Source organism: Lepisosteus oculatus, chromosome 9 (genome assembly GCF_040954835.1).
Source record: "Lepisosteus oculatus isolate fLepOcu1 chromosome 9, fLepOcu1.hap2, whole genome shotgun sequence".
NCBI lineage: Eukaryota > Metazoa > Chordata > Actinopteri > Semionotiformes > Lepisosteidae > Lepisosteus > Lepisosteus oculatus.
The window spans coordinates 44,951,803-44,976,234 of NC_090704.1; the positions used below are offsets into that span (position 1 = coordinate 44,951,803).

Below are 24,432 nucleotides of genomic sequence, written 5' to 3' on the forward strand. Positions count from 1 at the left end.
AGATGTTTTTTCACATGTCAAGCTTGAATCAGATATCACCCCTGGGTTCTTCAGTTTAGACTGAAATTCAAATACAGCGCTATCCACAGATGAGAAGAGCTGTGAGGAGGGACCCTGGAATATTCAATTTTACTGTGACTTTTGTTTATGCTTTTCCTTGCAGTGTTGCCCCTGGGTTTTTATTTAATTGATTCTCTTTTATCCAGGTCTGCACTTTGTTTTTTTCTAGCCATTATTAAGTACGTTGTTGCTGACGTCCTGTTTGGTAGAGCTCTTTAGGAGAAGAGGCTGATGTGTGTGGATGCTTCCCTGGGACTCGGAGAAGAAACTAAGAGGGGTGAGGGGGGAGGTAGTGTTGAATAACTGCCTGTTTCAGCATGAACCCGTCTTGTTTTGTTAGCGTCAAAGCTCTGGGGTGCACGAGTCCTCTTTTCATCGTTGAGGACATTTTGCTGAGTCCGCCAGTTGGATTCCGCGCGGGGGGGGGTGGGGTGGTGAAGAGAGTGTGCCCACAGGCCGCTGACCGTGCTCGTCTGCAATATCTTGTGTTCCCTGTAGGAGCTTCCTCTCCCCATCTCGCAGCCCTGCCGCTGTGTCAACAGCACCGCCCCGGTGATAACCTCTGCATCCGTGTTTGAGTGTTCCCAGTGCTGTTTGGATAGCAGCCCCGAGGCGGCCTGTTGAGCACCAGAGCAGGCCAGGGCTTGGAACTTTCCAGTGTTGTCAAGCCGCTCTGCCTCGTAAGCAGTCTGTTTCCTGGAGTTAGCATGTTTTTCTTCCCACCCTGCAGCACGCACAGCTCTGGCCTCGGTCTCTGCCTCATAATCTGCATCTCCGCTCACGTGCAAGTATCTATGGATGCTGTCGGTGTGTGTTTTTCTTTCTGCAGAACGTCCTCGGCTTTTTAAAATCTATTTACTGACCTGTGTGGTATCCTCCTGTCCGCCGAGGTTTGTAAACCTGTTGTTGTTTGCTTGGCAGGCACCATCATCCAGGTAGTTCAGAAATAAAAATACAGGGATACCCAGATTTCACCCCTAGGTGCTGTAATAGAATAATGCAATTCAAGTGAAGTAATGGAAGAGCATAGTTTGAATATAAAAAATACCTATAACATTAAGTTTTGGAGCCTGCTGTTCTTGTTTTTTTAAATTTTATTAGTGTTCAAAGAGAATATGATTTGCAAAACAAACTCAGCTGTGTGAGTAATTGATTAATACTTTTTCCGGACACTTCCATTGTTATGGAACAGTGTCAGTACTAACTGTATCTCAAGGCAGTGCCCCTGTTGGCTCCTGTGCTGTTCTGCTACAAGTTGGTGGTATTGTAAAAACTGTATAGTCTGCACGATCGTAAAACAGGGAATATCTTTCTGCAAGAGCAGCACTTTTATAACAATTGTCTATTCCCAAGCTATGGCTCATTCTGCACCCCCTGCCCTCTTTAAAAAAAAAACATCCTTGTTTACTGAAAAACAGAACATGCGATTCATTTCCTTCGGTCACGCTATGCGCCAGGCCAGTTTTGACCTGCTGTGCATAGTGAGAGGGCAGTAGGTTCAGAAAGGCCAGTTCATGTCTGAACACACATTGCCCAGAATGACCTGCCGTCCTCAGTCACCTGACCCATTGAAGGATGGCAATATGTCAGGTGACATTTAAAAAAGGTGACCTTTCACCTCTGCTAGCTAGCAGAGCCTTCACTACACACACAACCACAGGGGAAAGGGAGCAAGGAGGCGATCAATTGATGAGTATGTGGACGTGATTCATGGTGAGAGTTTGGAAAACACAAGTTCCTTTTGGAAAAGAGATTTGTTTTGGAGCTGTTAAATAGCTTAGCTGCTCAGCTGTATTTTTACAGAAGGTAATCTGAAGTTTATCTTGAGCTGAGACAGCTAGGCTTTTGTTCTATTGTTTACCTTTAGGTAATAAAAGTGTGAATAAAGTCTGAACCTTTTTTACATCCGTGCTGGAGTAGTGCTTTCATGTGCAAAGGTCTCTGAGCCAGGCTACCCCTGACTGGAGTCCAGGTTACACAGTGCTGGTTAACCATTTCCTTGAAGAGCAGTCCCTTTTACTGTTTGATGCCTGCTAGATCAGGTCACTCCAGGTACAGTATCATGTGTACTGTACATAAAGGCTTGTGGCTTCCTTTTTGAAGTAGCTACTGTTAGCCATCTCAGTAAGATTAACCCCAGCTGCAGTTAGAGCTGAACACCAGCAATCCAATAGGTCTGTATTGTCCAGGGTTTGATCTATTACTCAAGACTGAGTCTGTGTGTATAGAAGTGTAGAAAACTTGTGGTCTTCAGGCAACTAAACAATTGTTTTTACATCAGAATTAATCAAATTCACTTGTAAGAGTAGAGACTAGAAGTGCTTGTATGGCTCAGAATTGTTTTAGTGCAGTTATGTTGATGATTCCATCCCATCGAACATGTGAGTTTTTCTCTTTTCTTATCAAATTACAGTATTATCGCTCTTCTGCATTTCTAGAATATAATACATCTTTTCCTGCGTTCAAAGGTCTTGTTTCATTTCTGCTCTTTTTTGATTGTTTGATCGAACAGTCCTGCTTCGGCAGAATGAGAATTAGTTAGGTGGCTAGGGTACTGTGCTGCCCTTTCACAGTTTTTATTAGATGGATGCTAAAGTCAGACACCTCTTACAACGTCTCAGCTGAAGCACCTGTTATTGAATCTCTGTTCCCTACCTTATATATAGAGAGAGAGAGAATGACCTTTTCCAGGATTTGCTTCTGTTTCACTGTGTATTGATATAGCCTGCAGAAAAGTTCACGTCTGCTAATCGTTTATTATCTCAGCCTCGGTCTGCAGTAGCAGAAAGGTTATGGCTGTCTGTGCCTGGATTGTCTTGCTTTACAGACTGTATGTGTGTCCAGCAGACTGGAGTCGATCCTGTGATATAAGTGCGGAGAGCCTTGTTTCTCCAAGATAGCACAATCGAGGGGTGAAAGGGGCTGCACAAGCTCACAAGTTCAGCGGACAGTTAGGAAAGAGGTGCCACACAGAGGTTACCTGGGTGAACTTTATAAGAGTGTAAGGGTTACAAATGAGCATAGCCTGTGCAGCTTATTGATCCAGTGATCTCCTCCACTCGTTTTTCCAGGGGCCCCAAGCCATGATGTTTAGAAGTATAGTTGGCTATAACCACTAATCCCAGGTGCACACTGTTCCTCACATGACGATCCTGATTTCAGTCCTGAATGCTCTTGCGTCAGTGATTCAACAGTCATCCTGAAGAAGGTCTTTGCGGCGTTCAGATCTGTTTGCCACGGGTTTAGCGCGTTTGCTGTGCCTGGGCAGCATACCTATAATACAGATCTTGTTTTTCCATCTGCTCCCACCTGAGTCGCAGGGTGTTGAGGCTCCAGGATGTGGACAGGGGATACTATTAAATGCTTCAATGGGACGGTTTAGGTGTGGGCATTCATTATTTAACTGAAAACACAGCACGACTGTGTACTTTTAAGACATGGCTTTACATTGCCAGAATTGCAGTGCACTCTGTGCTCCTTTGCTGGCTTTTGAAAGACAGACGCTAAGTGAAAAGCTGGGGGGTGGGGGGTGCTTATTTTTCCAGTGCTGCTTCTCAGTTTCGCTCCCAGTGGCTTCTAGATCTGACTCTCGGGGTGTGGAGACTGGCGCCCTGATGCAGGGGGAAAGGATCGATTGGATACAGCTTAACTTGCATTAGTCGTGTCCGAGCTGGCAGAGAGAGGCTGCAACGTGACTGTCTGTGCAGCAGCTTCTGCCGGCTGCCCCCCCGGCAGGCCGGATGTGCAGGCGAGGCCCAGGGAGAGAGCTCGTTTCTCCAGTCGGGTGGGCCGGGGACGGGGGCACCTTGAAACTCATCCTGAGCTGCTGGCAAGCATCACCGTTTCATTTAGCTCCCTGGGCATTGAGATTACTCATACACTAGCCATGAGACCTCATACAGTATGTACATAGAGAAAAAAATAGCTACAAATAAGACGAGTCTCTCTTAATATTTATTAAAATCATTCATTTTTTATTTTTCAGCTTCCAACATGCCAGTTTCACTTCCTACACTTCTGCAAACACAACCCACAGCATTTTAGTCCTGACTGTCTTCCATTGACCTGTATTGTGCATTGGTAGTTCAGCATGTCCTTCTGTACGTTTAATTGATCTGTTTAATTGTTTGGTGAAAACAAAAATGGCCATGCTTTTATTTCTGCACACTGCACCCCTGAAAGTATCAGTTTTGCTGTGCAGTGGGCAGCTATAGCAGTGAGCACAGGCACAGAGCAGCAGTGCTGTAAATTCTTTTCAATGAAACAAGTATACTAAGCACAGTAAGTGAATGTGCTAGAAGTACACTCCATTACAGTCAGAGAGGCACTTTTTCAGTAGTCTTTTTTAGTATTTGGCACAGCACCTGTGTCTCTGAGCACTGCTTTGCACCTGTTTGCTTCTCCCCGGCAGTGACTATAATCTCACTTCAGCCCCCACCTTGATCCACACTCCTGCACTCAGGATCTCTCGCCGAAGTCCCAGCTCGGAGCCCGTGCAGACACCTCCTGGGGCTGTGGAGCAACTGTTGATGTCAGAGGCTGCTGGTGTCGGAAGTGTTTAAGGTTAACTTTGTCTCGTGTGAATTGCAAAAGCCTCTGCAATTAAAAGAACAAAAAGAATATGGCACAGAGGTCTGAACGAGTTCCCGAGCAGAGAGTCCAGCATGGCCAGGTCGCATGTCTAATTGTAATCTATCTTGGGTCCAGTTACCTATTACAGTTTGAAATGACAATTACTGTAACAGGCTTTTATTCGAAATGCATGCAGGACAGGAACTCTTAAGTAAGCACACTGTGTTACATTTTACCATGATTCATATTCACTAGTATACAGAGAAGTCAGCCTTCACCACAAATGTCATAAACATTGACAGTCGGGTTTCGAGAGGTGAGGTGTTCTTTCATGGAGCTACTGCACACATCTTGTGACCCTGCTTTTTCAGGGTTGGCTGAGCTTTTAAGGATCAGGTCTAGGTCTGTAATTAGGAGCCAGTTCACAGTGTTTGTTTAATATGCATGACTGTTTCTCAAGTTCCTTATTTAACATGATTTGAATTTTGCTCGGAGGGTGTTTTGCACATTTGGCTGCTGTGGCAGCCTGTGTTTGCTCAGGCTTTCAGTTTTCTAAGATAAAATCCTGGCTGCTCTTGGGGAAAAAAAGAGGTCAGCCAAAGTTGCTTTTCATTGTTTTCTTTTATTGAATGATACCAGTATATTAAAAAGCAAGATAGCCAGAAGCTATGACATTATAGGCCACTGTTGTCAGATCATTAAAGTTTCTAACAGACATTTATTTAAATGCTACAAATGGAAAGCGCTTTAAAAACCATCCTGCGCAGCAGCCTTGTGAAGCTGTTAAACTGCATTTTTATTAGGTTGCCTGTGCTGCAACAAGTCTTGGGTGTGAGCTTGTGGAATATTGCAGAAATCTGTTTTGGCTTTGGGTGGAAATCTTTTCCGAAGAATCATTCAGCTGGCCTGCCCTAGAGCAGTTTGGAGAGGTGTTTTTCGGAAAAGTTCATTCTGTTCCTTGGAGACAAAAACGCGTCCAGCCTGCTCCCCCTGCCTCCGGTTTAAGATGGTCTGTCCGTTCTGGCTCCGGGGGTCACAGAGGGTCATGCTTATTCTCTCATGTTATTGTTCTTCCAACGTTTAAGGCTGGAATCAATTTTCTAACTCTACTGCAATCTGGCAATGTCAAGGTTTGCTGGACTGAAAGTGACTTTTCCTCTGTTGGAAGTGTTGTTATAGCTGTGCTGTCTGTGCTCAGCTGACGGTCTACAGCTTCTTTCCTGGGGGGCAGAGCTGGCGTGTTTGTCGTGCAGCAGGTTGCCCACCCCGAGGCTGGTGTTGGCTGGCTCGTGTGCCTCATTCGGATTGGAAGCGCTGGCTGCCAGAGATACTCCCGCTGGGGGCTCGGTTTGCCAGCAGAGAGCCAGTAGCCCCTCGCCCTCCGGACGGCGAAGAGTTCGGTCTGGGAAGTGTGGTCTGGGGCAGCGGGGCCACTCTGCTTCGCCCCCCCGCCTCGTCGGCTGCGGGAGAGGCGTCTTTGCGGACAGGGGTGTATTTGCCTTTGGGGTATCGTGTGGATACACACGTAGTTTGGCGACTTGTGGAGGCCCTTTTGTGCGTGATCAGCACATGATCTCCACGCTCTGGATACTCTGGGCAGCTGTTCAAACCAACAGCTTTACAAAATAACTTTTCTTTTTGCCTCATGGTATTTTCCGAGATGTCTTTCATGTTGGTGTCGGTGGCCTCTGCATCGAAGCGACAGAGTGGGGACTGTCAGCTTTCCTTCATCCTCGTGCTTCGTTACACTGGTCTCAAAACAAAAGTGATTTTTCTGCTGTACAGTGAACGGCAAAACAAAACGTTTCCTGGAAAAATATTTCCTATGCTTGTTAGGAAATGCAGTGCTGTGCGTTTTCCAGACTAATGGGAGATGATGTGATGTCTCAGGACCTGGGAGAAATGGAAAGAGGAGGTCTGAACAAGCCTTTAATTACTTACTAGTTTTATAATCTGACATGCAATGCATTTTATTATCAGGGCCTTATAGCCGCTGCCTTGAACCTAACTAGTCCTCCGACTGTGTTAGAAATTTGCCAGGTTAGAACAGACAAGAGTCAGATGTCTGTTCTGGACTTGATTTTACTTTAATTATCTGGCTGATGATCCATCAGCCCCCGGGGCTTAAGTAGCAAAGTCTTTTTTTTTTGTTTTTGTTTACTTGTTAACTGGAAAGTGTTTGGAACTAATGAAGGGGTGACGTCTGGAGCCGTTTCCCTGTTGGTGTGTACCGAACTGTAGGGGGGAAAGTCCCAGAGTGTCTAAGCCCAGACGTGGACAAATAGAAAAACACTTGAGCCCAGCCCACTACACAAACAGCCTGGAGTCACGCTGCAGGGCAGCACCTGACGGCCAACACAAGCAGCGCGAGCCGAGCCGGGAGCGTCTCCCCCGTTGACCCCCCTGTCCCCCCCCCGCAGGCCTACGAGCGGCGGTTCCCCACCTGCCCTCTGATCCCCATGTTCGTGGACAGCGACGTGGTCAGCGAGTACAAGAGCGAGGACGGCGCGGTGCACGTGCTGGAGCGCCGCTGCAAGCTGGACGTGGACGCCCCCCGGCTGTTAAAGAGGGTAATGCACCTTGAGAACCCCTGAGCTACTGTACATACGTCCTCAATTGTCAAAACTGTTGTGTCTGTTAGTATGTAGGTATTCCACAGAACAGTGGTTTAAGGCATTTAGCCATTCCTTATTTATCGTCCCAGATGCAAATTGATTTGCAGGCAGGTCAAAGACATAACGCAATACACAATACACAATACACAATACATTAAACACAACATAAACACGCGGATAAATAAGAGACGTGCATGTACGATGGGTAAGGCTATATTTATAAATAAGCATTCATTTGTCCAGATTTAGCAGGTTAATAGTTGTGGGAATAAAGGTCAGTCAGTGATTATATTGGCCTTCCACACTATTTGTTTGACGTAGATGTGTGAATGCTGTAGCTGTTGTGCAGTAATAATTTGGCTGGCTACATTCACTGTCCTGCTCAGTCTGTTTTTATTGTGTGTGTTAAGGTTACCAAATCTGGCTATGGCAGAGACTGTTTGGACAGATTCAATGGAAGTTCTATAGAATAAAGTCATGACACAGTACACGTATTAAAAGAGTGTTTTCTTAGGAAGAACATTCACCATTGGCTTCTCTTACATATGGCATCCAGGCTTTCCTCAAAGGTTAGCTAGTTATCTGCAATAGTGCCAAGACATTTGTAACTGTTGACAGTTTCAACTGGTTGAATTTCATTGACTGAGCTCTATTAGAAATAAAGTACTGAGCCACATCTCTGAAGCTCGGTGAGATTCCGAGACTGATTAGCTTGCCTGCATCAAGTTGCAAACACACAGGAAGCCATCGAACCTTTCCTATATCTTTCCAATTGAATAAACTCACTTCTGAAATTCAACACAGAGCCATGAATGTCCCCCCCCTCTCTCTCCCATCTGTGTGCAGATCGCCGGGGTGGATTACGTTTACTTCATCCAGAAGAACTCCCTGAACCGCAGAGAGCGGACCCTACAGATCGAGGCCTACAATGAGACGTTCTCCAACAGGGTCATCATCAACGAGTTGTGCTGCTACACCGTAAGTGAGCAAAACCCCTCCAGGCCAGCAGCAGAGCCCTCTTACACTGTCTGCTTAGTGCAATAAAACATTTCACAAAGGTAGAGTGGACGGGCCAGGTATCTATATCAAAATAGAAGTGTCACTTTTCTCTGTCGTGTTAAGGTGGCGTACTGGAAGCTATGGGCATGTAGGATACAGACCTCACAGGCTGTTACACTGCCTTTCAGCTCTTGGGTCATAATTTTATATTTGAAACAGAATTAAAAGGCAGGACTATAAAATGCAGTTCATCATGGAAACTTACTGAATATCTAAATTAGGCTCTACTCTCTACATCGTTCCAGAGGTCTTGATTTCTTTTGAGTTTGTGTGGACTTTTAACAGTAGTGTATCTGTGCTTATTATAATTGTTTCCCTGTATTGATCTCATATCCTTATTTACTGTACAAAACATAACCCTCTTGACCAGGTCAGATCAACTTCCTGCGGATAGGGCTGAACTTGTTGATCAGAACAGGTTTTTGCTGTCAACTAAATCTGTACTGAAAACAACTAAGACAAACTGGCAAAGTCAAGGACTCTAGCAGAGTGCATTTTTTATAGCTGCTTAAAAATGTTCGTTAGATTGACATCTGTTTAGATCAATACGTGTTGGTTCCAGTCATTGGCTGAACACGCGTGTTGTGTGTCATTATGGCGTCAGCACTGCAGTAATCTTTGTTCCAGACAGTCGTATTGCACTCTACTTTAAAAAAAACAAACTCTGTGGTCAATGAAGAGAGCCCTGCAGTCTTCTGCTCCATAGTGCGTTTGTGGCAGGCTTTATGTAAAGGAGAACATTTGTGAGATTCATTCTGAATTTGATAGGTTGCCCAGACTTCTTCCAAGAACCCATTGGATGACCCGAATGGTCTCGTCTTGTTTTAAAACTTTGTCCCAAAGCAAGCTAGCCAAGGTACAGCTGTTCACCTGATGTTCCCTGACCGGATGAATTTGTGTGTGCACAAAGCTGTGAATTCTGAGCGTGGAATTTGTTTCTGTTTTTCCAATATGGCTTGGGGGCACCAGGTTCACCCAGAGAATGAGGACTGGACTTGTTTCGAGCAGTCAGCAAGTCTGGACATCAAGTCTTTCTTCGGCTTTGAGAGCACAGTGGAGAAGATTGCGATGAAGCAGTACGCCAGCAGTATTAAAAAGGTACAGGGTTCTGGGGAGCTGCAGGGTTACTGCAGTTTCATGTCTGTCAGTGGGGTATCCAGTATTCAGCTAATCCATTGCCATCTGTCTTATCTTCTTGCGGGAACAGTGGTTTTCTCCCGATGACAGCTCATTGTGGAGTTTCACATCACTCGCACATCTTTGTCTTGAATAGTGTTATTTTCTAGCTGATACTTCTCATTCAGATTCTTCCAATTATAAGGAGGATTTTCTTTTGTTTTCTCCTAAATCTCGGGTGTAGTTTGACAGGCTCTGAGCCGCCTGATGTGAAAGTGAGCGAGTCCAGGGCTGGTGCTGCTCAGGGCCTGTGGGAGCAGTCCTTCTGTGGTCATTTGAAACGGCTGGCCAGAGGGAGGGACAGGGATGAGCTTGTCATGAAGGCACGTGTGGGATGCACAGTCACTGTTGTTCTTACTGCTGCTGCAGGGCAAGGAGATCATCGAGTATTACTTACGAGAGCTGGAGGAAGAAGGGGTGACCTGGGTCCCCCGCTGGACCCCTCCCGTCTCTCCTGCCAAGACCAGCGCCACTGCCAGGCCCGAGCTGCCCGTCTCCCCTGCCATCAGCATCCCCACTGCCAGCACCAAGGAGAGCCAAAGCAGCAAGGAGGCATCCAGCCTGCCCGGCAGCCTCACTGAGCCCGTCTCAGGAACGCCCGACGGTCAGCCCTGCCGCGCCCTGCCACACCACACCGCAGCATCTCCTGCGAGCGCTGCGGGAGTTCGCTTGGCATGAGCGCCCTTGCTCCTCGAACGGCGCACAGCGGTCCCTGCCTGCGCTCAGTTCCGCTTCCATTCCGCAAATATTTTAAAGCTTTAACATTTTTGGCTTTTAAAAAAACAAGCCGCTAAAAACACGACTTTCGGTCGCTTGTGGATCTTTATCAGGATGCTATTTTTTTTTTCCCCCAAGCTGCAACTTGAGTCCTCGTGTCAAGTTAGAATATTGTGAAAGGACTACGAAAACAGAAACGTTCCGGGTGGTGTTTTTATCTGAGCATCATTCAATAATTAAGGACACTTTTCATGTTGCAGACAAACTGGACGCTGATTACATCAAGCGCTACCTGGGAGACCTGACGCCCCTGCAGGAGAGCTGCCTGATCCGCCTCCGCCAGTGGCTGCAGGAGACGCACAAGGGAAAGGTAAGCACCCGGTACCGCTGGCCGGGCCTCTGGACCTCATGCTCCTCGCCCGATACTGCTCACTCAGGCCTCCCGGCAGAAGTTTCAAACTGGAAACCAGCCATGTGAGATGCTAGCTGGTGGTTTGAATTCAGAATGTCAGCATTACAATAACGGCATTGCATTGTGGTGATACAAATGCACCCCCCGGCTCCCATCCATTGATCTGTTGTGGGTTCAAGGTTATCTCATTCATTTTCTGTTTTTGCACAACATTATATAATAGCTTTTGGTGTCAGTAGTTCACATAATTCCTGCTCCATTTTTTTGTATCCAGTTCTTGCATTTTGTTCTGTTTTTCTTATGAGGTATTGAATTCAGCAGAGATGTTCTTGCAGTGATTAAAATGTTATAATACAGTGGCTGCTTTACACCAGACTGTCACTTTCCTGGGTGCAGGCAATGCACAAAATCTTGACCTCGTTGTGACTGTCCTGTCCTGGGTGTGTTGTTGACCTTGGCCATTCAAATCTCCTGAACCCTGGACCTTTGTTTTCCAGATCCCGAAGGATGAGCACATCCTGCGATTCCTGAGGGCGCGTGATTTTAACATCGACAAGGCGAGGGAGATCCTGTGTCAGTCCCTCACCTGGAGAAAGCAGCATCAGGTGGACTACCTACTGGAGACCTGGAGTGCCCCCCAGGTCCTGCAGGATTTCTATACTGGGGGCTGGCACCACCATGACAAAGGTACACCTCCACACCCTGCCCAGCATCCTCTCCACTAGCACAGAGCTGCTGTGAAAACCCTGGATTACCCAGCTTTAATCTACTGATCCAAGCATTGTCTAAAGAGCTATAACATGTTTAAATTGGTACATTGTGTGCTGACGAGGGTGACCTGGTTTTTAGGTGTTTGTGATTTTTATTTGACCCTTATAAAAAAGGAAAGGCCATTATTTTCATCATTAGTTTCCACATGTAACAAAGCTCATTGAGCCGAAAACAGATGAGTCTTTTTGTACACATTTTTGTCATGTTTCCAAATTTGCTGCCACAGAAGAAGTCATTCATGCAAAAACAAATCTATTAAAAAAGTATCTTTAGTACAGATTTTTTGTAGGAATTGAGACTAACCATTGATTGCGGTTACTGGTTAGCAAAAAAAATCTGAAAAACAAGAACTCTCACAAAGTCTTTCTCTGATGACGCAAGGAAGGGGTTGAAGTCTCAAAGATTTGAGTAGTGTGAAATAGGATTTTTCCTCATCGGTTTCATCGTTTGTCTCCAGTCAGTGAGGAGGCGAGTCTTGTGATTCTCATGTGGCCAGCGCTGTCGTTATTAGCAGGGTCTAACCTGTTGTTCCAGACAGTGCTCTAACTGTGCCCGAGTTCTGAAATGACCTCTGGAAACGATTCCCAGGTGTTTCCATCCACTCCAAAGCCTCTTTCTTCTTGTGGGACATCTGGGTGCACATTAAAACTTGTTTGCATACTGTTTTTTTTGTTTGCTTATTATTTTTCAGATTGGGCATTGGTAGGACAGGGCAGAAGGGGATTGCAAATGGTTTGCGTATCACAAACGCCTACCATTTTAGTTCAGAGTAGAAAATCCTCCTTTATGTGGATTCATTGTGTAAGGTTTCGTTTGCAGAATTGTCGGAAATGTTCCCTAGGAGAGCAGTGACCAGTCCTGAACCACACGTTCTGTACCAGTAACAGCTGGTCATCGCTGAGTACGTCAGTGGGCTGCTTTGACTCAGAGCTGCTTATAAAACGTTTCGATCTTCTCGGTCTCACGAGAACCTGCTTCATTCACCACGAGAAGGTTATGAGTTGAGAGAAGATTAATCCAGCAGAGTGAAATTGATCCTGTTGGGTCTCGGAAATGATCCTTCTTTGCCGGGAGCCCAGCTGAGTCAGGGTGGAAGTGCCGACATGCTTTTGTGATTCATCTCATTTGAAATAGACGCCAGTGAATTGGTGCCAACCAGGGGGCTCAAGCAGGCCAGGAGAAGCTTCTAAGATCTTGCAGCTATATTTCTAAGATCTTTGCACCAAACTGCCAGAATCAAACACCCTGGCCATGGACCCCCCAAAAAGAAAATAAAGGTCACGTTTATTATTGGCTCCTGTAGTTATTGGTCTGATCTTTCTGGATCAAGTCCACATCAATAGCTGATGTTCTCCGGACTTGATCTGACCGCCCTGGAAAGGGCAGACTGTGTCAGCTCTCTTCACCTGGCCGTCATTGAGCTTTGCGCCCTGAAAGGTCAGGCCCCGTCTCACGTCCGGCTTTGCGTTTCGGCAGATGGGCGGCCGCTCTACGTGCTGCGCCTGGGCCAGATGGACACGAAGGGGCTGGTCCGAGCCCTCGGGGAGGAGTCCCTGCTGAGACATGTAAGGGAACACCCCCGCCCCGCCGCCCTTTCAGCTCTTGATCGCGGAGAGCAGTTTTAACTGGCGCCTCTTGTCCTTCGACACACAGGTGCTTTCTATTAACGAGGAAGGGCTGCGACGATGCGAGGAAAATACCAAAGTCTTTGGTAGACCAATAAGGTATTGTGAGCTAACATGTTCAAAGTATATATTGTTTAAGCTCTCCAGACGTTATTCATGCATATCTGTGAGCCGATGTCAGTATATGGTCTTTTGTTGAAAGGTTATCGATTGCTCTAATGTGTACATTGCACAGTGATTCCAATCTATGAAGTACTTGTTGTGAAAATTAAAATGCTGTTGAGTATGTTTGTAAAAAATGCTATACAGGCCAGTCAGTGTCTTATTCGTATTATAACGCTTGCAGTTTGTGCAACATGGCTCCAGCTCGATTTTTTTAAGTTCCGCGTGTTTACCAGTGAAGCACTATTTAGGTGTACACTTGTGAGCTTTATTCTGCAAGAGCCCAGCAGCTGAAAGGCTGGCCAGATTGGGTCACTGCCTCATGATGGGAGGTTGCTGTGGTGGTGGTGTGGCTCCCTCTGCCTGTCCTGCCTGGCTCTAACACCCAGCCTGTCTGCCCTCTCCCTCCCCTCCCCGCCCGCCCGCCTGCCTGCTCAGCTCCTGGACCTGCCTGGTGGACCTGGAGGGGCTGAACATGAGGCACCTGTGGCGACCCGGAGTGAAGGCCCTGCTGCGCATCATCGAGGTGGTGGAGGCCAACTACCCCGAGACCCTGGGGCGGCTGCTCATCCTGAGGGCCCCCCGCGTCTTCCCAGTGCTCTGGACCCTGGTAACCACTCCGCCTCCTCTCCCTTCCTTCTGTACTCTTGGGCTGTGAAGTTGTTTTTAATTCCTTACATAAAATGTCGGGTTCGCAAGTGCGCCCGCCTTCTTGCCCCTTCAGCTGTAGCCGGTGTCCTTTCTGGCTTGCTGTAGCTCTGCCTGCGGTCCAGAACCAGTGTGAGACCTCCCGAATCCTGTCCTTCGCAGGTCAGTCCTTTCATCGACGAGAACACCCGCAAGAAATTCCTCATCTACGCAGGCAATGACTATCAGGGCCCGGGCGGCCTGGTGGATTATATCGACAAGGAGATCATTCCCGACTTCTTGGGGGGGGAGTGCATGGTAAGGGAGGCGCACTATTCAGTGAGTAACCTGAATGTAACTGAATGGCGGCGATTCAACTTTTTGAGCTTTCACTCAAAAGCACATGATGTTGTTATCGAGCACATTTATTGTGATGTTCATATTCCAAAGCTGCTGCCTTTTATTGTAGCGACAGTGTCTTTATTATACTCTTCTTTTTGCTTATTCAGACACTGAGTGCAATGTCAAGGCTCATAATTACTGCAGTTCTGTGCCTCAGCACTTTAAATGTGTTGTCTGCTGCCACCTGCAGTTTGGCATCACAATTACATGAATTTCTGGACTGAGAGCTTTAATTTGGTGTTTTTCCAAAATATATGCAAGGAAGTCTTGTTTAGTACATCAGTAAAGAGCACCAGGACCTGGAGAGCAGTGGAGCCCTTTCTTAACAAGTAGCTGAACACTCCTGCTGTCTTTTGACTGTACACTTAGAAAGTCCAACAAGGAACAGTGTACAAGGGAGGAATAAATCTGAATTTTGTTACACCCTGCCATTCCTAGGTTTCTTCCGGGGATAAATGGATTTTAAGAGACAGTTTTTATTTTACTTCCTAGTGTGAAGTTCCAGAGGGGGGGCTGGTGCCCAAGTCTCTGTACAGGACGGCGGAAGAGCTGGAGAACGAGGACATCCGCCTGTGGACCGAGACCATCTACCAGAGCGCCAGCGTCTTCAAGGGAGCCCCGCACGAGGTACCCGGCCGCGCGAAAGGTGCCGAGTCAGCAGTACTTGGCGTCTTGTATGGCCTGTCAGGGAAGGCAGATGTCTGTACCCCAGGCATAGAAGTATTGTGATAAAAGCTTGTACAGCCTTTCTTTAAGGGATGCTGACCAAAAGAAAAGAACTTCGGGCTCTTTCCAAAGTGCTGCTTTTTTTCCTCACAGGAGTATTCGTTCTAGCGAGTTATGCCATCTGCCGTCTGTACATCGCGTTCGTTCGTGTTCTTGCACTGATAAGGTGGGCGTCCCTTGAGACACATGGCAGGGGGTGGCATGAGCAGAAGTGTTTCTGAGCATGTGATATTGAATCACTCAGGCCTGCAGTGGTGGGGGACGCTCTGCAGTCGCCTCATTGATGCTGAAGCACTGCTTCACAGAAAGCCTTGGTTTGCTCTTTCAGCTGCTGATTGAAATTATCGATGCCTCCTCCGTCATCACCTGGGACTTTGACGTGTGCAAAGGCGACATAGTCTTCAACATTTTCCACTCCAAGAGAGCCCCCCAGCCCCCCAAGAAGGACACCCTGGGGGCCCATGGCATCACCTCGCCTGGGGGGAACAACGTGCAGCTGATCGACAAGTCCTGGCTGCCGGGGCAGGACTACAGCATGGTGGAGTCGCCGCTCATCTGCAAGGAGGGAGAGAGTGTGCAGGTAACCAGTTAGGGGCTGTTCCCGAGCCCACTTTCGAGATGTACTGAGCGCAGTGAGTTCTTTAAATTCCTGACCTCCCTTGAACTCGTTCGTGTGGAAGGGATAGACCATAAGCTTTGCCTGATAAAAACTATCAGTCCTACCTCACCGCTGAAGGTTTGTTATAAAATATCGGATCTGTCGTCACTACATGTACATTAGATAAAGGTCTCGGACTAGATTTCGTAGTTCTTGGTTTTACCAGGTGTTAGCTGTGCTTTGTTGCCGGTTCATTGCCAGGGTTAGCTAGAGGGGCACCAGTGCTCCAGCCAGTCCTTGGTGTTTGTCTCGTGACGCCCAAGAGAAGCTGTGTGCCGCCTCCTCGCTCAGCCCCTCCCTCCCCTGCCTACCCGCAGGGATCCCACGTGACCCGCTGGCCAGGCTTCTACATCCTGCAGTGGAAGTTCCACAGCACGCCGGCCTGCGCCGCCACCAACCTGCCGCGGGTGGACGACGTGCTGGCCACGCTGCAGGTCTCCTCGCACAAGTGCAAAGTCATGTATTACACCGAGGTGCTGGGCTCGGAAGACTTCAGGTAAGGCCTCCCGCCGCGGTGAGCCGGCAGGAACCACTACCAGTAACCTGGGGTTCTGGGCGGCCGCCCCCTTTCCATCCCTTCTGCTTTTTGTTTTTGGGTTCGCGAGTCCAACCGGCAGCAACAAGGCCAATTTCTGAACCCTAGAATACTGGAACAAACGCAAACGAATGGTATCACTTAAGAAATGCCCAATCCTTCTCTCTTTCACCTGCGTCGTGGTCTCCTCCTCGGGCCTGCGCTGCCGGCACCCGGGCATGTGGAACAGGGAAAAGGGCAAACCCGGGTGAAAGGGTAGTCTTGTGCCATTAGCAGTCCAAAGGGTGCAGGGCATTGACATGTGGGAGTTCACGAGCACAAGGAAACCTGAAGCGGTGCTGCATCAGTCCTTGAAGCTCGGTATAAGAGGGGGAAGAGCCAGCACATTATGGCGCTCGCTGAGCCTGGCGTCCCGAACTGCTGCTTGGGGCTCTTCGCCGCTCTTTACAATCAATGCAAAGTTCATTTCTGCCACCCACCACTTCAGATTTCTGCTAGCTTACGTGCTGGCCTTTTGTTTTCTAGATTAAGAGTGATTTGTCCAGGTCACATGTACTTGTTACGCTGCTTTCAATCGATCTGGAGGGATATCAAGCTTGACTATTGCAAAGCAAGAACGTACAATTAAATCTGTTTACATGGGGTATATTTTTTTAGACTAAGTAGTATTTTTGGGGAAAAAAAAACATTTTAAGGAATGGGATGATAACAAATCCACTTTGTGCATTCGGAATTAGCACACGTTTTCCAATCAGTCTTTATTTTTCTTTCTTTTATAAAGAAATGCTTGCTGTGATGTGCAGAGTTTGTAAGTCGATTTGATTTTATTTGGTTGCTTTCTGCTCTCGGCTCCTGCGCTCTCTGGACTAGGGTCGTGGGTGTTTTACAGTCGCTGTCTTAGGGTGGTGAGACGCTGGGTTACTGCAGGCGACTGGTCTCCTCCGTGGTCTAGGAGCAGCCTCTCCCTGGCCAGGCGAACTGAACAGCTCACGCCCGGGGGCTGTTTCCTCCCCCCTTCCCCCCATTCAAAGGAAGGTTCCCTGGATAAGGAAGAGGTGTCGGCTGTGTCATTTACCTTGACTGTTAACAGAAACAAGAGTTTTCGGGGCAGCGTGGGTGTAGGGTGAGTCTTCTCCCCTGGAAACAGTGAGATGACACCTCTAGCACCATTAAACGTTTGAAGTGCTGCTAATGGGTCTGTGTGCATTTTCAACCTATTGCACACAGGAGGAGGTTAGAATATACATATAGATTAATATATTAATATATCGGCACCCTTATTTATAGATTTTGATCACAGTGGTCTGTTGAACACGACAAGATGCAGTCGCACTGTGATCCCGGGTTCAAGCGTGGGTCATGTCACTAGCCAGGATTCTCCAAGTGAGAATGCTCAGTTGTCTAAGCCCTGAAGAGGGCGGTGTGGCATTAGCAGGGGCACGGCACTGGTAGCATCTCCAGGTGGCACTGATGGGTCTGCACTGCCCGTGGACGACTGGCTCGGAGGTGGGCGGGTCGAAGGAGCCCCCCCGCACTTACTCATTCTCCCCAGCGTCAGGGCCAAGGGGTTCGTCACTGCGAGCCGACACACGGAAAAACTCAAAACCGACCATCCCACGTCATGTGGGCATAACCAAAAATAAAAATGAACAAAAACAAATCAGATGGTGAAGTGCTGGTAGAATAAAGTCTGAATGTCTTTGAACATAAATGCCACTGTACTGAGAGATCAAGAAATCTGGCAGGAAAGATCAGTTGAAAAATGAGTGCACTCATTAGATTAGTGGTATACCACTTACGTTTTAATTTTCACATCTGTAATGAAGTGTGAAAGTTTGCCAGAAGCTCCTTCCTTCAGTTATTGTGCTGGTTATACTTTAGTGTAACTCAAATGCTTAAGTAACAAATTCCCAGGCAGTAATTTACAGGTCAGCACACCTGTGCTATAAAGACCTACGCCTCACCTTTGATTTCCAGTCAGCTGGAGCTCCACACCTCTTCCCTTCATGAAAAACTTCCTTTGTAGAGGGCGTGAAGAGTCTTGTCTTTTAGCATGTAGTGCTGTGGCCTAGTTTCCTGTGCCGAGTCTTTCAGATTGCCTGTGTGTGTCTGCTGTGATGTGCCGTGGATCAGTAGGGGGGTCTGTGGTTAGAGCTGGGTGTTGCCGGCGAGGATCATCGGAGGGCCCTGGTTTTCCTTTTGGTTTTGTTTTTCTCTTTTTACTGACAATGCATGACTGACAGTAACTGTGCATACCTGACTGAACCTGGGGATGGTCTCTTCACACGGGGGTGACTGGCCAAGCCACAGTGTTTTGGGGGACCGCTTCTCATAAGCCTTAGGATTCTGTGCCTGTTGATAAGAAAGCAGAGCTGATGATCATCACTACAAATGAGCCCCAAAATATTTTCTAACTTTAATTTGGCTTTGCAGTTAACACTGGAGCTCTGTGCATCTCCATCTCTGTTTCCAGCTCCTGCAAGGCCATTAAAATAAAATTTGATTTACTTCACTGACTAGGAGTCCCTGACATGGGAAGGTCTGGCTTCAGCTCGTAATTGCCACATAAGGAAAGATCAATTGCCCCTTAATGAGCTTCAGAAATCCTGGTGCTTTCTAGAGAAGTGAGGCACTGTGGTGTTCGAGGCAGGCTGGCCAGCCCCCTTGTCTGCTCCCTGTACTCTTGCTCCTGCTCCTGGGCTCCGTGCTAACAGTGTGTTCCTCTCTCTCTGCCTCACAGGGGCTCCATGACCAGCCTGGAGTCCAGCCACAGCGGATTCTCCCAGCTGAGCTCCGCCACCACCTCCTCCAGCCAGTCCCAGTCCAGCTCCATGATCTCCAGGTAGTGCGGCGTGCCAGTGGGAGAGCAGGGCAGAGAGCGCCCCCCGGGGGAGGAGAGACGGGACTTTGCCGGAGCTCAGGCACGACCCTGCGCTGCTCCGTTCGTCCTGCACCCCCTGCACCCTGCTCACAATGAAGAGCGCGCCTGCACAATAAAACCAGAAACGATCTACAAAGCAAGAATCATGTCATAGAAGGGCTCCGTTTTGCACCAGGAGATGCGTTTTCCTGGCAACCAGTTAGGAAACAAATCAACACATTAACACAACAGTTTTCGACGTGCTGCGAGTTTAATAACACAGCAGTGACAAAAAGAAACTTTTCACAAGACGTGGAAAAAAAACCATTGCGCTGTGAAAACAGGACGTGTTGTAAGCCACAAAGCACATTTTTTTATTTTGCCGCCTGGAATGGAACTTGTATGTCATGGATTGTACATAGGTCAAGCTTGGAGAGAAGTGGTTAGAAGTAGCCAAAAATCTGCCATTAACAGTAGAAACTGCATTTTTTTGTTGTTAGAAAAAGATGGAGGTGAGTCGTTTTGTGACTTGGGTGCTATATTTAGTAAAACAATAAATGCTGGAGTGCAGCTCGAGAGTTATCTAGGGGTCTCTGGGCAAATGTGTCCATGCCACTGTGTTAGAGTCGCGAAAATACACGAAATACAGGTGGGAATGGACATTAGAGAAGTGGATCCCATCGTGGTGCCGGAGTCCCAAACACCTGCGGGTCTTTAGTCCAGCCACGCTCTCTGACCCCTTAATTGATTTAATCAAAGGATTGATTTGAAACGCTTGACCGTCTTCAGGTCTTATCCCTGTTGGAGGTGGCCCATGAACTATTGCATTTCCTAGGTAGCCTAAAAGCTTTCAAATGTTCCTAGACACCTATTCGTTCGGGCAAGGCGTCAATTAAGTGATTAAGCTGGGCTGGAATGAGATCCAGCAGGTGTGGGGGGCTTTTGCTTCAGACGCTCAGTTGAATTACTGATTTAAAAAGTCCCAGACTGCCTCCCATTAATCTGTAACCTGCGTTTGTATGGAAAAGCCTTTTCATTGACTAACAGTGAAATTCTTGCCTCTCACTGCAAAATAAAAATTAGTGGCCACTCATGTATCAATATAGACTTTAACCAAAATGCTATCGTCAGTTAAATATGTCATCGCCCTATATAGTTTTTAAAACTAGAGGGGAGCTTGTTTATACCCGGTCTCATCCCTGCAGTCCTGGCCCAGCTACAGTGGCCGACCAGTGTTCCCAGTGCGCTCACATTCAGGGAGATCAAGACTGTCCGGGGGGGGTCTCGGGCAAGAGAGCGTCCCAGAGCCGTGAGAGTTCGGGAGCCACGTCGCGGCTTCTGCGCAGTAACCAGCGGCCTTTTATTCAGCGCTTGGCAGCAGGAGGGCCTGACTGAACTCGGCGAGAGTCGCGGGAGGCGTGAATTAGGAGGCAGCTGTAGATGAAGGCAACATGGATTCCAGGCGAATCCCAGCCTATGTTTCACTGGCTGAAGGGCACGGGAGAAGCAGTTTTTCTTTCCTTAAATGTCGGTGTGATCACTCCAGCGGCTGCCTTTCGAAAGGCTGCTTTTCTGTCTTTCTAAAGACAGAAGCATTTTCTCAAAAAGGCCGTTCTAAAAAGACGGAAAATTAGGTTCCACGAAAAATGAATGCTGACTAAGATGATCATTTTAAAGAGTGGCTGATACATGATAAATGAACACTATAGTCCCAGATTCTGGCATGCTTGCCCTTATTACAAATGTATAACATGAATACATTAAAGTTATATAACAATGGGAATGCAGTTAACCTCTAAACTGTCTAACCTCCGAAGCACAATTTATCTCATATTTACAAAGGTCTTGCAGGTATTTCTCTTGATAGCCTTGCAAATCAGTGAACCATGCATTTCAGCTACAGATTTTTTAAATGGTATTTTTACTTTCGAAGGTCTATCGTAAAGTTTGTGGTGTTTTAGAGCTGCTCACAGACAGTTAAGATGGACTTTTTGAGATGACGCTTTTTTTTCCTATGAAAATCTGGAACAGTGACATTTACTGGTCATCACAACGCCAAACAAAATGACAAAGATGGACTGATAGAAAAGAGCATCCATGACATGTCATGGATCAAATTCTGGAGGTATTTGGCTAACCCAGATTAGAAAGTAACTCAGTTTTCTAACAGCTTTTTTAATGTAAATGTATCTACTTTGAAGTGAATATATGTATGTATAGATCATTTGCAATAACAAAATGTTGCTGTACAGTGTAATTAACCCTTTTGACAAGATGTCTTGGTGGTGTCCATGTGAAAACCATTTCATGGTCAGGCTTTCTAATTTTCACCCATAGGCTTTATTAATGGCTAAAAGCATACTATTTGTTTTCCTCTTTTATTTCTTCAAATGGTATGTCTCTCTTCATTATGGTATGTTACCAGCTCAGATGTGACTGCACAATATGTATCCGTTGCAACCTTTGACGTTGAAAGCACACAATCGTCGCAGTGAGACTGCCAGCTCCTCTCAGTCTCAGCTTCCGAGACTAGTCTACTTTCAGGTGTGCCCCTATTTTCTCCACTGTCCCCACGCCTTTCTGCTTGTTGTACCTCCTGTTGTGACTTTGTGTGTCTCGGACATGACATCGGTGCCTTGAGGTGCTCTTAACCCCTGTGTCTTCCCCATCAAGACACCTGTTACATGCTGCTTCTACCAAGGCGACAGTGTGGAACCAGACCCCTGCTCACGGAAATGGACTGTTCCAGTTCTGAGGAGGGGTGTCCACTCTGTAAATACCCCCTCGTGGCAGCAGATCAGAAGTGATCTGTTCAGAAGTTTAATCTTTTTTATGAGCTGGAGAACTTCTTGTCCATACCTCCAAAAGAAAAGTGATGAAGTCTCTTAGATGCTGTACATAAAGTTAATTATCACACCCTCACGCTTTTATGAATGGATTTGTCCATTCACATATGCTTACAGTGAGATTCCTGCAAACCTCTGGTTTGTCTTGGGAGAGTAACTCCTGGCCACAGTGTCTCAGGAAATAACCCTTTCTGACTTATCTGAAGTGATAACAACTCATTCTGGCACTAACACTTAGCAGTGAGCTTCAATGAGATGAAAATGTGTTAGGGAAAACGTGAGGGATAGACTAAAAACGTGCATCTGAGTTCGTGTCTGATTTGGGTGTTAACAGAAGAGGAAATAAGCATCCTCTTTGAACACCTTTGATTTTAGTTTTGTTAGCTATAGTTCAGGGATTTATTCAAATCAATTTTAATAAACAACAGGGAAATTTGCGTGATTTGAACTATTCAAGTCAGTCTAAGATTCTATAGTCGTGATCCAAGTTAAAGTCAGGAGAATGAAAGCCATTTCTGTAAGTAGATGCAAAAGTAGAATCTCTGAAAAGAAAAACTACTACAAATACTTGAACAGTGCTTGGAAACAAGATTCTCTTCTGCAGCTGTGCTGTTGAAAAAATCATTGCTTGTGCAGAGTTTATGAAGTCTATTTAAATGTTAGTATTTATTTGTAAACCTTTTTTATCTCTGCTTTGCTGAATCAGTGAATCTTTGGAAGATGGAATTAGCTAGATTTAAGAGTAACATTGTGCTGGAGTTTTGCTCAAGGATTGTCCAGTTTTGGTGGGGGATGCAGGAATAGCTGTTCTGGGAGGAGGTGTTTCATACTGCTCTGCAGTCGAATTTGAATGGAGTTTCTGATCAGTTCTGCACCCAGAGCACCTGTCCTTTGCTCAGTAAACCTGAAAGCGACACCTCTCTTGTCACTCCTATAGTCTCTCCTTCTGTCAGCCTTTTGTTTTCTACAGTATGCATATCTACTTCGCTGAGGGTTTGTTTTCAGTTGTGTTTGAGTTAATATACACAAATGAAATAGCGCCTTTAAATATTTTTAGAAATCTATTAAACTTGAATTCTGGAGAGAAAAAAGGTGTCTTCTATTTATTTGACAGATCTACTGCAGCAACCAGCAGCATTCGTGCATTGATAAATAAACATTGATTGATTGGGTATTTGCTGAGACGTTCCATATGTAAGGAACTCCAGGTATGCAGTTGTTCTCCTGTTTTCCCGAGATGTTTAAGGATGTACAGATGCCACATCCCTAAGGTTATTTTCGCCCAGAAGATTTATGCTTGGTACATGTCGGCAGAGACCCTGTGACCCTGCTCAGGACCAGCTGCCTGAACAGGATTGGATCATCACGCACATCGAAGGAACTGGAAAGCCACTTCTATAGTGCAAGCGCTTGCAGCTTCCATCCTGGAGAGAACCCATGTTTTTTGGGGGGGGGTTTACTTAAATCGGTCATTACCTATTTTATTTAGACTTACCTGCCAAGGTCTCGGCCCATTTAAGGAGACCTACGAAACCAGCAGGATTTCTTATCCAGAACTAGACATGTAGACCCCCTGCCGTCGAAGACCAATATCATGACATTACGCGTAGTGTCCACTAGATGCCGCTCTTACGCTTTGCACAGACGCTCTAAGTTACAATATGACCCAAATCTGTTTCGGTTTTTACCGCTTCGAAGTGCCAGATGGCCAGAGTCCGACTGAATTGACCCCAGCTGATCTACGAGGAAAAGGAACTAAAGCAGGTGAGTTATAATCCTCACATCTGAGCATTAAAAATCCAAATACCTCCCGCCGGATGATGTGCGTTTCTGGCAACTGAATGAAAACCTATTAAAAAAACAGAGGGAGCAATTTTAAGACCGCACTGAAGCTTCTGAAACGATCAGAAACGTATTTAATGTACAACGTATTAATGTTTCAAAGTCTACATTCTCGGGGAAATATATTGTTCAAGCTATACGTGTCATTTTAACAAACTTAATCATTGCAATCGACGGCAGCGCTCTTCTTTCAAAGCGGGGCTGACCGGTCCTGACGTATCGGAAATGACGCAGCCGCGGCCGCGTTTCAGGAAGAACGACCTGCTGCAGCAGCTGGGAGAGAGAATGGCAGGCGGTTGGTCACATTGTGTGGGTTTAGACAAGCCGGCAGTGCCGCAGGAGGAGGTTGTCAAGCAGTGGGAAAGGTTAGAAACCCAAAAGCTCTCCAGTGAGCATTTTGTCTAAATAAATACCCGAATTCGGCCGAACTGGGTTCCTTACGGGCATTATACAAGCTGTGCAAAACTATTTCCCTGCAGAATGTCCTGCAGCAACAGCTCTGCGCTCGGTTCAGTGAAACACCCGTGCTGCCTCACGGAACATTTTTACACTGTAGTGAAAACCTAAAAGGTGTTGACTTCTCGACAGACGTCGGTGTAGGTTTCGCAAATACCTAGAGGGGGTATAGACTGTGTCCGAAAGCGTTGGCACAGTCCGGGAAGAGTCGATACGTGTGGGGAAGTGGAAAACCTCAGAGGAAGTATAGATTATAGATATATTCTCGGCCTGAGAAGTATAGGGCAACACCTTACTGTTAACCTGGGTCC

General features: G+C 46.7%; 2 protein-coding genes across 5 annotated transcripts in view; both read left to right on the forward strand.

The window, feature by feature from the left end:
* si:dkey-237i9.1 (SEC14-like protein 1) overlaps positions 1 to 22,914 on the forward strand; it is a 34,162-nt gene extending 11,248 nt beyond the window's left edge. For 2 of the 3 annotated variants that reach the window (XM_069194600.1, XM_069194601.1), the window contains exons 3-17: positions 7,053 to 7,202; positions 8,094 to 8,225; positions 9,276 to 9,404; positions 9,852 to 10,086; positions 10,460 to 10,569; positions 11,109 to 11,298; positions 12,859 to 12,947; positions 13,036 to 13,106; positions 13,608 to 13,779; positions 13,980 to 14,114; positions 14,691 to 14,825; positions 15,253 to 15,504; positions 15,900 to 16,078; positions 16,899 to 16,925; positions 18,858 to 22,914. In XM_069194600.1, coding sequence (XP_069050701.1) covers positions 7,053 to 7,202; positions 8,094 to 8,225; positions 9,276 to 9,404; positions 9,852 to 10,086; positions 10,460 to 10,569; positions 11,109 to 11,298; positions 12,859 to 12,947; positions 13,036 to 13,106; positions 13,608 to 13,779; positions 13,980 to 14,114; positions 14,691 to 14,825; positions 15,253 to 15,504; positions 15,900 to 16,078; positions 16,899 to 16,925; positions 18,858 to 18,963 — 2,112 coding nt within the window. In that variant the 3' untranslated portion in view covers positions 18,964 to 22,914. The remainder of the gene's footprint in view (positions 1 to 7,052; positions 7,203 to 8,093; positions 8,226 to 9,275; positions 9,405 to 9,851; positions 10,087 to 10,459; positions 10,570 to 11,108; positions 11,299 to 12,858; positions 12,948 to 13,035; positions 13,107 to 13,607; positions 13,780 to 13,979; positions 14,115 to 14,690; positions 14,826 to 15,252; positions 15,505 to 15,899; positions 16,079 to 16,898; positions 16,926 to 18,857) is intronic. The other variant, XM_006635201.3, reaches the window with a different exon arrangement.
* Positions 22,915 to 23,906: 992 nt separating this feature from the next.
* Positions 23,907 to 24,432, forward strand: part of LOC102682323 (endonuclease V) — a 28,519-nt gene continuing 27,993 nt past the window's right edge. For both annotated transcript variants that reach the window (XM_069194602.1, XM_015355956.2), the window contains exon 1: positions 23,907 to 24,030. In XM_069194602.1, the coding sequence (XP_069050703.1) occupies positions 23,951 to 24,030 (80 nt within the window). In that variant the 5' untranslated portion in view covers positions 23,907 to 23,950. The remainder of the gene's footprint in view (positions 24,031 to 24,432) is intronic.